Below are 13,708 nucleotides of genomic sequence, written 5' to 3' on the forward strand. Positions count from 1 at the left end.
TGCGTGATTTTCGTTGTTGGAATCAACCATGAATCAACGCGAACGTACTAAATAAAATTCCGTTCAAATTATCTTGTTCCTCTATATACCCACTGTAAAATAAAAAATCTCGTTTGAACGGCTTTACTGATTTGTAAATCATTAGTAGACTACCGCTGGATTTGTACAATAACTGCTCAGAATGCCGATACTGTTGAAATATTTTAACAACGACAAATATTCTTGGTAAACGAATAATTGAAATCGCATTTTGCTATGGCTATTCTACACTACGATAAAATATATTAAGATAGTTGACATGGTAACAGCAATTATTTATTTAATCTTACCAGAATCCAGTATAAAGTGAAAATTCCTTTTTTATGTGGATTGTGGAAGATTAGCAATCTTCTCATTAGGTAAGGATATTCCAGGTCTAGTAAATAAAACAATAAATAACATGCTATCATATTTTTATTAGTAACACAAATGCAATTTCACAGCTTGCAGATAACATTCCAGTACTTAATTATATCACTTTTAAAATGGCACAAACTAAAATACAAAATAATATTGAAAAAATCACGTAATAAAATTCACACATAATGTAACCATCGTTGCAATTATCATAAAATAACACTTTTTTTAGATGGATCTGGTTTTTTCTAGATATTATAATTGATGTGCATTTATTTAACTATAAATATTAATTTGTCACATTATTTTTTAAATCAATTATTTATTCTATAAATACTATCATTATTTGGGGCAATAATTTACTGGCAATTCATTAAAAAATACCTAAGAGATTCTTATGAACATTTTAGTCTAAATTTAAAATTTTTGTAATATTTGTAAATTCGATTTTGTTACATAACACTTAAAATGAGTTTTTTTCAGATTTCAACTGATCTACCTGTAGAACTAGCTTTCTGTTAGCTTCAATTAGTGCATTTTGGTTTTGTACCAATGTATCTATTTGATTGCTCATATTGGCCAACTGCTTTTCAAGATACAGCTTTTGCTTTGTTAGTTCCATCATGGTGTTTAGGAAATACCTTCTATTATCATCAGCAACATATGATAATGATAGTTTAATGAAATCCTTTAGCTCTTCAACAGTCTTATTATCTATACCTACGGGTTGTAAGTTTGCCTGCCTTATGTTAGTATTTGAGGTTCGCCCATCATCTGGTACTCCATTGATGACTAAGGGAGATGGAAAAATAATATTATCACCACCTCGACTGCTCAATGGTGTGGAAGCTTTATTAATGTTCTTTTCAGCATCAAGTTGGCGATACCTCAACTCAATTTTATCACTCTTTCTGAAGTGTTCAGGGGATTTGTTGAATTCATCTTCAAAGTCGACATTTGATTTATCATCCAAACCCATCATAACAAGGAAGGAATCAGCTTTATTGTCACTGTTGGATCTCTTCACCTCACTTCCTTGGACATCAAGACTGACTTTAGGAGGTGTGTTATTAACATAAAACAAATCTGAGTTCCTACTTCGAACGGGAGACTGAACTTTCATTGGACTATTGCATTCAACTCTTTCATTAATACTTAATTCTGTAGATAATGTTTTCTTTCTGTGTGGTTGGAAAGCCACTTTCCTCACTTCTTCTTCATGACCTTTTAATATTTTAAATGGCATGGTCAGATCTCTCAAATCATAGATAATAACATAACCATTTTTCGTACCAAGTGCAACATGATTTTCTGTATTGATCGCCAGCGATGTTAGTGCATATGAAGTTTTTATTGTAGACACTACGTTTTGTAGTCTTGTATCATAGACATGCATTACTTTGTCATAACCAGATGACAGCATAACGTCCCTATTGATGAGGGAAAATGTAAAATCACTGACAGGAGATGCATGTATGTTCTCAAAGAGTGCTTTGTCCTTATTTGTAGTTATATCTCTTAATATTACATGACCTTCATCTGTAGCCAGACCTAAGGATGATCTTGACTCATGATGGAACTTCATTGCAGAAATACTTTTAGAGCAATTAAGTTTAACAGTACAAACTGGTATATTGGAGACAAGGCCATAAATAACTGTATCTCCATTTTGCATTGATGCAGCTAGACTTGTATTTTTAGAATTGTAACTTATAATATTGACACAAGATGGTGTGGGTGGTGTAGGGAAGGCTTTTGTAACTCCTTTATTTTTTGTATCCCATATCATGACTTCACCATTCTTTGTGCCAATAGCAACATTACGGTGACCGTCTCTGTGGAAACTTGCTGACCAAGAATCTTTGACTGGTATGTGTTGTAAGCTACGCACTTCATGCTCGGCTGGAGTTAGTACTTCTACAAGGCCTTTGGAGCTTACCTAAAATAAAAAAATAGGTTTATATTTTATCATAATTCATAGTAAGATTTGTGCCATTTATTAAGATTGCAATCAAGTTAGTAATTGTGTTAGTAAGTAACGAAAGACAGTCGTTCCACGATTTTCTGAAATTTTATAATTAAGTATTTAATGATTTATCTCACTGTTGTTATGCACAGGAATTGGATTTGGTTAATTTAGATTCGAATTATGCAACTGAGCTTTACCAGTGCGATCTAAAATTACCTGTAATAAATATTTGCTATCGTCACTCCAAGAAACATCTCGTAGAACACCGTCGTAACATTTGTAGGACTTTTTCAAATCATAACTGTTTGCATCATAAAGCAAAAGTTGCGAACTCGCTGACGATAAATACATTTTTTTCTTATTCTTATTAGATCATGGATATATTTGATGTATTTCCTTAAGTATTATGAGATAAAGGTAACGATTTATTTATAATTTTAGATGTTTATTTCATTTTAAAACGACGACATTGAAGAAACGTTTAATTTTGACAGTTCCTGTCGTATGTCAAGTGAGACATAAACACAGTACACACTACAGATTACATTATATATTTTAACGTGATAACCAACCGGTAAATTCTAATTTCTATAGTCTGTCCACTATAAGTGCAGGTCCACACTGCGAGCCTAGCGCGGTTGCGACGGCGGGCGCGAAATATCAAACGTATGAAACGCGCCTTTGCGTCCACATTGAAATGACTATGGCGGAAGCCTAGTGCGACGGTAATGAGTGAGCCAGCGCGCGTAGTTTTCAAACTCTCCTATCCGCGCGTTCTGGCCACACTACGGGCCTAGTCAGCAAGCGACCCAATGCGCGGACGGCGGGGGTATCAAACCAGTTCGGTCTTGTCGGTCGACTTCTTATTTTTATTTTTTTTTTTTTTATGTCAGAGCAAGCAAAGGGGCAGAGAAAAAGAAAAGGGAAATGATGTGTACATCAAAAACAACAAAGTTGTAATAAAATCAAAAGAGAATGAAAAAAGGAAAAGGGTGACATCACCATCACCCTCACAACAACATCAACAAGTGTCAGGAGATAAAAACAAAAATATAGTAGCCCCTGCAAAACTGCAAAGAACTGACCCATTCGCATACATGAGGTCTAGATCACATTCTTTGACTGAAACAACAAAACCAAAAGCATAGGAATCTCGAGACATCGGTAACCGGACAAAAACGACAATCACAAGCACAGAACATTTGGAAAAGGAAAATCGCCCCAACCCGGCTGGTCACCGTGGGGCAAGAGACCAATACCCCCTAGGATTGCCCCCTCCCAAAAAACACAACATACAGAAACAAGACAATACACACGAAAACAACGGAAAAGAAATAAATGTCATAAAAGACAAGAGAAATAGTATTTACATAGCAACGCTTAACACCAGGACTCTAAGAACAGACGAATCTTTACAAGAACTGGAATATGCCTTAGGTTTTATAAAGTGGGACATTATCGGTCTCAGCGAAGTGAGGAGAATGGGAGAAAAGATTGAACAACATGAAAACTACATATTATACCATATAGGAACCACACCAGGCCTACACGGTGTCGGTTTCCTTATTAAAAAATGCTACAGTCAATACATACAGTCCTTCAATGGAATATCAGAACGAATTGCACAACTAAATATCAACTTGCCTGGGTATGCAACTGTGTCAATAATTCAAGTATATGCACCGACAGAGCTGGCACCAAAAGATATAAAGGATAATTTCTATGAAGACCTAGACAAGACTCTGGCAGGTGCACACAAGGCAATCATACTGATGGGAGATTTCAATGGCCAGATTGGTAAAAGATTAGCAAACGAAAATAACACACTAGGCCAATTCAGCACAGGAAAAAGAAATGATAACGGACAAAGACTAGTACACCTGGCACAGGAACATAACCTTAGGATATTAAATAGTTTATATAAGAAAAACAAAAATAAAAAGTGGACCTGGATTTCTCCAGATGGGAACGTGAAAAATGAGATTGATTTCATACTGTCAAATAAACCTAAATTCTTCAAGGATATAACCACAATTAATAAGTTCAACTTTAACACTAATCATCGTATGGTAAGAGGAGCCATTTACCTGAATGAGATAAAAAAGAGGAGACAGTACACTAAGAAAGGAATTACACCAAGTCAAATCCCTCTCACCGTCCCAGAAAACTTGTTGACAACATTGAAAGAAAATTTACTGAATAACAACAAGAGCGAAAATATTCAAGAAAAATATAATATAATAGAAAAAGCGCTGAAAGAAATATCCAGAAAATTATATACCCTAAAAAACAAGAGAGATAAAATAGGAGACGAAGCAAGACATCTACTTGAGACCAGGAAAACTTTATTAAGAAATAAGAAACAAAATAGAACACAAATAACCCAGCTAAGTAAACAAATAAATGAAAAAATTAGGACTCATAGGAAACAAATTAGAAACAGAACTATCCAATTCCACATTGAAAAATCTGGAGGCATAAAGAAAGCTCTGAAAGAACTGAGAGAGAATACCTGTTGGATCCCATCCATCAAAAGCAAGACATCTAATAAGAAAGCAACAAAGCGACCCGAAATTATGGAAATAGCAACAACATTTTATAGTAAATTATATGATGATCCAGACTACACAAATACTCAATGCCCACAGGAAGAAGATGAAGAAGCTACCCTCCCAATATTAGAATCAGAAGTAAGAACCGCAATACTGTCCCAGAAAAACTACAAAGCCCCCGGAGAGGACGGAATAGCAAACGAAATTTTGAAGAAATGCCTAGACTACATAATAAGTGATATTACCAATATATACAACGATATTCTGACTAAAGAAACAATACCGCAACAATGGACATCGTCAACCATCATATTGCTCCATAAGAAAGGCGACAGGGCAGAAATAAACAACTACAGACCGATCAGCCTGATCTCCAATTTATATAAGATATTTGCAAAGGTAATATTGAACAGAATTAGCTCAAAACTGGACGAAAATCAGCCGAGAGAACAGGCTGGATTCCGAAGCGACTTCTCAACAATGGATCACATTCATGTCGTCAAACAAATTATCCAAAAAAGCAATGAATACAGAAAAACATACTACTTGGCATTCGTAGATTACAGTAAGGCATTCGATTCTTTGAAACATTCACACATTTGGGACGCTCTACACTCACAAGGAGTGCAACAAAAATATATCAGGATAATAAGAAACATATACAAAGAATCAACGGCAAAAATTCAGACTGAAAGGAAAGGAGAGGCCTTTAAAATAAAAAAGGGAGTACGGCAAGGTGACCCCCTCTCACCAAAACTATTCTCATCTGTACTAGAACACATATTTCGTAAAATTAACTGGGATGAGTATGGGATAAATGTAAATGGCAAAAAGCTCAACCACCTTAGGTTCGCCGACGACCTGATTCTGCTTAGCGAAAACCAAGAGGGCTTAAAAACAATGTTAACGCAATTAGACCGAGAGAGCAGAAAGGTGGGTCTGACTATGAATCTAGACAAAACAAAACTAATGACAAACAACATAAAAACACCTATACTGCTAGACTCAAATCAAATAGAATATGTCGATGAATATACATATTTAGGACAGATCATTGCACCGGAAAATCAAATGCAAAAAGAAATTAACATCAGAATAAATAAAGCTTGGAAAAGATTCTGGTCTCTAAAGGAAGTTATGAAGAATCCACATATGCCCCTTAAAGATAAGACTACAGTGTTCAACTCTTGCATACTACCAAGTTTAACCTATGGAGCACAAACCTGGGCCCTCACTAGCAAACAGAGTGGAGCACTCAGAGTGTGCCAAAACAAAATGGAGAGGAGCATCCTAAACCTCAAGCTAAGAGACAAAGTTAAACTTAAGAATATAAGAAGCAAGACAAAAGTTATGGATGTCACTTACACAGTGAAAAAGCTTAAATGGAACTGGGTAGGCCATATGATAAGGAACAATAAGGGAAAATGGACAAAAGATGTTACTGAATGGTATCCTCGGGATGGGAAAAGAAAGAAAGGAAGGCAAAAAACAAGATGGGAGGATGATATTAGGAAGGTAGCTGGAACAACATGGCAAAGAGAAGCCACAAATAGAGATAGATGGAAAAGCCTAGGGGAGGCCTATGCCAAAAGGCAAACTGATAATAAAGTTACCGATGTCGAAAATTAAAATGAATCAAATTATATTTATATTATTTAATTAAATATTATTATTAATGATTAAAAGTGCATGTAATCTTACCATAATTGAAATAAAAATGAAATTACTAAATGTGCATGAAACCGATTGTACTAAAATAAATAGGAAAGATATTGTAATATATTGAAAATTATTTATTACAAGAGAGTATGTATAATGTAATGTATTAACTATGTATAATGTAATGTAATGTAATGATGTTATCAGTAATAAAGGCTATTTTTATTTATTTATTTATAAGCAAAGGGGCAGGTGGGCCACCTGATGGTAAGTGGTCACCACCGCAGTTATTTCGTGTACAACTTCTATAATGATCTCATCTCAAAATCGGACTGTCCAGTAAAAATAGCAAATCGTCCAAAGTTTGCAACACCCGAAACACGTCGAACCGCTACTTGAGCTCGCGCGTCGGTGTGGCCACCGCGAGCGCCCGCTCGTCGCGCCCGCCTAGGCCGCCGCCACCGCGCATTCAGTGTGGACGCACACTAAGAATTGCTTTTTGACAGCTCGATGGGTGAGATTAAAGTATAAACAGACGTTCGAATTTGGTACGGACCGCACCGTGACCTTGGTGCGCTCCGGACCATATTCGATCATGTGTACAGTGGTCCGCCGGACATAATTATTATTATTGACGGTACGGTCGGTTCGATGGTTTTTGACGTGACAAGTGACAACGTCTTAAATTAGGTTGCGACTGGGAGTCACTTATGAAAAAGTGTAACGCTCGGTAACGTTACGATGAGTCACCGAACGAGAGAGAGGCCCGCCGAATGCCTTGCGTCTCTCTCCCACTCAACTATGATCAAAAAAAAGACGTTGTCACGTAAAATCTTCGCCCGTAAAACCGACTTTACAGGCAACCATTTTTTCTTCCGAACTTGGTGCGGACCGTACCAAATTCGCGCGTGTGGACGGGCGATCGCACCGGACAGCGCATTAGTCATAGACTATATACTTATTACAGCTTTAGTCACAGTTCTACCGCCAAACAAAACGGACGTCGGTCGATCGTTATCAATGGCGATGGCGTCGGATGACGTGGCTAATACTGAAAAAAGATTAATAATATAAATTTTAGAACTCTACAAAGATTTATGATATGACTGCATATGTCTGAATGAATCCCTGTCTTTTAAATATAATTTTGCCCATTCATTTCTCTTCGTTTTCTTCTTTTCAATGGTTGTAACTTGTACTTGTACTTGTACCAAAAGAAGCCTTGAACTGAGGTCTACATGTGAAAAAAATACAACATAGAATGTTGTATTTTTTTCACCACGAATTTATTACGAGAAATAGATTTTCAAAGAATTCGGTTTGACTTTTAATGAGATTACTATGATCAATGCTCAAAATATTCACAAAAAAAGGAGGTTAATTTGTATTAATATTTAATTTGATATTAATGAATTGTCTTATAAATCTAAGACATGTTTTTTGTTCAGTTAATTTATTACATATAAGGATTAAGTACCTACCTATAATAATATATTGAAATATCGACTATAACTAACGACTAAAACATAAACAAAAACTTGGTAATAGATAGATGATAATATAAATAATTTTGTTTACTAGGGACAACCCTGACATTCTTTGAAAACCTATATCTCGTAATAACTTCGTGGCTAGAATGTGGTATTTTTGTCACATGTAGAACTCAGTTCGAGACCGTTTCTTTTGGTACTAAACAGAGCTTCTATTAACGCCTGCATAGTGCATATAATATAAAAAAATAAAAACGAAAATCAGTAAAAATTACAATACTTTCGCCTCTATCGACAATATCGAAAATTTCAAAAAGGGATAATTTGCGCCTTTAATCACTTCATATATTAGCAACATAATAAATTATCTAGTGTATGTATTTTTTTTATACGAATTGATTTAGCTCAGTCGGCCGCGAAAATTCCAATACATATTTTAAATGTTTTTTAAAAATCGTAAATTTAATCGTAATTTTTAAACAAAGAATATTTTCTTTGTGCGGCAATGCCTGGACGTATAGCCGAAACCGATTGAATATTGAAACTGTAAAGGCGGAGCTGCAAAATGAGCTGTAAATGTAATTTTAAATTATCGTGCAAAGATTTTTATACATTCGCTTTACAAAATGAAGAGCTATTAAAAGCTGTTTCTTCCAACAGCAAATATAAATGCCAAAAATAAATTTTCTCTATTTAACATTGCTGTTTTAATTGTCTCGTATTTTTGATGCTGTTAACCCTTAAATCAAATACTGGCAACCCTTGGTGCGGTGCGGTCGTGTGGAGAGTCGATCGCACCGCACGAGTACGGTGGTCCGGTCGCACCAAGTTCGAACGTCTGTTAGTATTATTATACCAGCCCCGTAATGAGATTGACGTAAGCTGTAGATACGTTTATCTACAGCTTACGTCAATCTCATACATTCGTAGTCTATTCTATTGAACGCTACGCTAACAGATAGCCACTTGACTAGGGGGGCAGAAGTGATGTTCAAAAGATTATCGATTGTGATACTATTTCAATTATAAATTCAAAATATTATCATAAATCGAATCAGGTAGGTACGTAAATACTAATAAGAGTACTAATAAGATATGTAATAATAAGACCACATATCTATGCATTGTATGTTAAAACTAAACTAAACTAATATTTTATTATTTATTGGTTTCTATCTTACAATTTGGTTGTCTTTACGTTTAAATTATATAACATAATAGAAGAGTTTTTCTGTATCGGATATATTTTACAGAGTATTTCTATCGATTATTTTAATCTATCGACCCATCATTGAATAATTCTGTGTAGGCGGGACCTGTCCATGAAGTACGATAATTATTTGTATGACATGAGGAAATAAACATCTAAAATTATAAATAAATCGTTACCTTTAGCTCATAATACTTAAGGAAATACATCAAATATATCCATGATCTAATAAGAATAAGAAAAAAATGTATTTATCGTCAGCGAGTTCGCAACGCAAGTTAGGTTTATTCCTCTGAGGACATTTTAACATAGACAATACAATCCTACATAGGCGTGAAGCTGTCAAAAAGCAAATAATTTATTGGACAGAGTGTTGCTCTGTGGGACAGAGGGTACTCTGTGGAGTGTGGACAGAGTATACCGTAAACTGTGCCGTAAACACTGTTGTTTTCAGTTTTGTCATTTGTGTGACGTGTCCCAAATTTTAACAAAAGGTAAATAATCAATGTTTATACCCTTATTCATATTACATTTAAATAAAATTACTTAATTTTATAATGATTTGATGAATTTACATAACTCTGTAAGGTTTAATATGTTACCTACTTTATCGAGCGGCATAATATAACCTACTAATAATTAAACTCATAATACAGAGGCTCCTTCTATTTCTACGTATATTATGCGATTTACAGCTACTTTGTACATGTTTTCAGAGAACACACCATGATTACCGACATTCAGCTGGCAGTTTTCTCGAATATCCTTGGCGTATCCATATTTCTACTTGTTATCCTATATCACTACATCAATGCGAATAGCAGCAAGTAAGGTAAGCTATCACTCTTCAAAGCTTTTCATATTTAATGGCAGTTTTGAAAATGTTTATTTCACAAAATTTCACTATGAAAATTGATGTGTTTTAAGAGCTAGCGCGCACGAGCAACTTTGTCTCCGCAACTATTTTGTCTCCGCAACTATTTTGTCTCTCCACCCATGGGCTAGTATGAAAGTGCGCGCACGTAGCGACGCAACTCCCCATACAAATTGATGGAAGAGACAAAATAGTTGCGGAGACAAAGTTGCTCGTGCGCGCTAGCTCTAAGGCATCTTTGATTTTGACATAAATATGTACCTATGTCCTTAAACATAACAAGAGGAAATGAAAGTTATATGCACTGTATATAATATATTTTGTAAATTAATGTAATTGTTTTCAACAACTAAACCTCTTTAGGAAACGCTGTTGAATTGTAAAATCAGATTTTAATTAACCAACGGTTTAGAACTAAGTAGTCTAGTAAGTCCCATTTTTCCTTCTAGGGGTAAAGGGGCAGATGCATTATTCATATATCTGTTTCACTGATTGATTCTCTTTAGTAGTCCCGAAGTAGGTGATAAGCCTTGTTCTGCCTGACTGAGACTTTCCTTTTCTTCATCTCCACCAGGAATCGACACAGGACTGCTTGATTCTATGCTCACCCGTTAATCCCTGTACCAAAGACGTTAATATCACACTTATGTATCACTTGATGCCAATATTCATGCAGATTAAAAAGTTGTATAATAAAAAAAAATCATCATAGTCAATTTGTGTTAACCAACATTTTTAGATAAAGAGTCCCAAAATTTTGATGAAAAAATTTAATTATAATATAATAATTGACTAAATTACTAAAATAAATAATCATCTACTTACCAGAAATTGTAAATAAACTTTAGGGTTACTAAAATATTATTATTTATTACCCATGAATGAACATTTTTGATATGCTAAGAAATATATATAAAAAAAAAAATTAATAGAATACTTAAAAAATTCCAATAAGAAATCTCTTTGAACTATGTAGTAAATAATCATAATCATTTCTCTGTTTCAGGCATGAGGCACTCTGGAGTCACAATTCATCATTAATTTACCAACAATTTATTTAAGAATGTAAATAAATTAAGTTTCCAAATTACTTTTTTTTATTTGATACATATAATTTTGTATGTCCCATAATATAATAAACTAGCTGCGCCCTGCAGGTTCCCAGGTGAAACCGCGGGAAACCGCCAACAGGAGCGGTCCTGTTGGTGCATGCATGCTTGATGATAGGTTAAAGCCTTCCTCCATAAATGGGCTATCTAACACCAAAAGAATTTTTCAAATCGGACCAGTAGATGCTGAGATTAGTGCGTTCGAACAAACAAACTCTTTGGCTTTATAATATTATTATATATTATACATGAAGAATGTAGACCTTTAACTATTATAAAAACTGCCGAATATGTGATTATGCAGTTGGGAATCTAGTAAAAATACCTATTACAAGAAAACATCACTATTTTCATTTTCGTCATCTTTGTTCGTCATGGATACAGAATGTTTATTGCCATTTTATGGAAATAGTTTTCTTCTATCTGCTAACCCATACATACATTTAATACATTGAAATGGCTAGTTTGTAACATACTCAATGGATATTAAATACAAATTTAGTTCTTTTAAATTACACTGTGGCGCTAGTAGTCACGAAATGAATATGGAATGGCTTTTTGAGGTCATTTGCATACATTTTACAGAATAATGCATGTATGAAGAATTGCTCATAAAATTAAAATTACATAATATATGAAGCTATGTTGTGGTATTATATTATGCTTGTGCAGTTACCTACTATATTTTGATAGACTTTACTTTATGATGAAAAAATTATTTACGAAAAAATCTAAGTGTTGTAAAAAAATAAAAAATAGGTACCTACAATGCCTACAACAAATAATAAATCAATCGTTTTATTCAAGATAATGAATAAAATATGTTTTATGAATTCCGTGTTTAGTTTGAATGTTTGCAGTATTAAATAGTCGAATACGGCACATCTATCGCCTGAGTCCAGGTACCGGATAGTGAGTGGTTTTTGATGGTTTGAACGATGAAAAAAAGATGATACGATAAGCAAACGTTTGTCTAACACAGTTTGAGTAACTACGTTATACTGTAAAATAGTCGACCTTATGTACAATTTTGTTACTAAAACCACAGAATCACAATGCTTCAGCCGGAAATCGAACCAACCTTAGGTAGTTCGTCGTGCGATGCAGATGGTCTTAGTAAGTTGTAAACACAGGTTGTAAATAAAACTTTCATTCAATCAATCATTCTTCATTCATCGTTCATGCAAAATGGTTGATTTTTGGCGGGAACAGCAGTTGGAGATTTAACGGTTTAGGTTACATTTGGTAAGATTGCTTTTTATTACTGCCATTATTGTCATTGGCTGTAATTTATCGCTTGGATACTTTTATTTCGCCGCAGGGAGCGATTATCGGCAGCTTAGGTCTAGGAAAAAACGGTGATGTATTGTAAAGATCGATTCTGTTTTTTTTGAAGAAGAGAGAAGTTACATCAATAAATAATAGTTAGGAGTAATAAATAATATAAAGATGCTAATAAATCATTTATTAAAAATATTTTTTGCAGGGATCTGTGTCTGTCGTCTTAGAAGGTACGAATTTATTAGTGACATTAAACAACACGATGCGACAAGCCAACAGCACGATATATATCTAATACTAGCTGCTCCGCGCGGATCCACCCCCGTGGCTCCACCCCTATTGGTCGTAGCGTGATGATATATAGCCTATAACCTTCCTCGATAAATGGGGCCCTATCTAACACCGAAAGAATTTTTCAAATCGGACCAGTAGTTCCCGAGATTAGCGCGTTCAAACAAACAAACAAACTCTTCAGCTTTATAATATTAGTATAGTTGTGTAAGTTTTGGACTTCGAGTCGAACTTGCTAACCAGTAGATTAACGAGGCAGTCAAGTCGAAATTATTAATCTATATGTACTCATGTTATAAAGAGCTTTAATTTTGTTAGTTAGTGGGTTGAACTATACAAAATATATATATTTTTTTCTAAGAAATTTCGACAATTATTTTACCAATTTTTTTAAAGGAAGGTTATTCCTGAAGTAGTTACATTATTACATACAACTCGTGTGATTAATAACATCATACGGCAACGGTCAGCACTCAGCCAGTAATTAATAATTCTGTTAAAAATTTAAAGCTCTATATTTTTTGAACCTTATAATGTAAATAAAACTTGTTATTATTGGTAGAAGTTAAGTTTCGCAGAAATTATACCAATTTAAAGTCCAAATCATCCGCTTTTATACAATTTTATTTAAATTTTAAAATTATAGTGCGGTGACATTTGCCCGCGGTCGCCATTTTTACGTCTGGCAATACAAGTATTTTTGTTAGCTGCATTTTGGTATCCGTAATGACTCGGCCACGCTCCCCTGGCTTTTAATTAAGACGAAGACTTGTTTATTATCTTTTTGCAAGCGCTATGTCGGTCTCGCGACGGTTTTTTAAGCTGGCGAATTAAAGAAATTAAAATGTTTCCCCATTTTAAGAGGAAGTGGCCGGAA

General features: G+C 34.5%; 2 protein-coding genes and 1 long non-coding RNA gene across 4 annotated transcripts in view; 1 reads left to right on the top strand and 2 right to left on the bottom strand.

The window, feature by feature from the left end:
- Nucleotides 1–13,708, bottom strand: part of LOC149481923 (uncharacterized) — a 172,156-nt gene that overhangs the window by 42,777 nt on the left and 115,671 nt on the right. The window lies entirely within an intron of this gene.
- On the bottom strand, nt 436–2,857 carry LOC149481930 (protein NEDD1-like). Its single transcript, XM_089704672.1, has 2 exons — nt 2,582–2,857; nt 436–2,335 (listed from the first exon to the last, which is right to left on the bottom strand). The coding sequence occupies exons 1-2, from the start codon at nt 2,714–2,716 to the stop codon at nt 860–862; spliced, it is 1,611 nt and encodes a 536-aa protein (XP_089560798.1). The 5' UTR covers nt 2,717–2,857; the 3' UTR covers nt 436–859.
- Nucleotides 2,940–11,237, top strand: LOC149481931 (dolichyl-diphosphooligosaccharide--protein glycosyltransferase subunit 4). Its single transcript, XM_089705148.1, has 4 exons — nt 2,940–2,956; nt 9,709–9,770; nt 9,993–10,108; nt 11,157–11,237. The coding sequence occupies exon 3, from the start codon at nt 10,003–10,005 to the stop codon at nt 10,105–10,107; it is 105 nt and encodes a 34-aa protein (XP_089561274.1). The 5' UTR covers nt 2,940–2,956; nt 9,709–9,770; nt 9,993–10,002; the 3' UTR covers nt 10,108; nt 11,157–11,237.

The sequence above is a fragment of the Colias philodice genome, chromosome 16 (assembly GCF_061535455.1).
Source record: "Colias philodice isolate Cphi_HAF_F1 chromosome 16, ilColPhil1 Martin Lab GWU primary, whole genome shotgun sequence".
NCBI classification, from domain to species: Eukaryota; Metazoa; Arthropoda; class Insecta; order Lepidoptera; family Pieridae; genus Colias; species Colias philodice.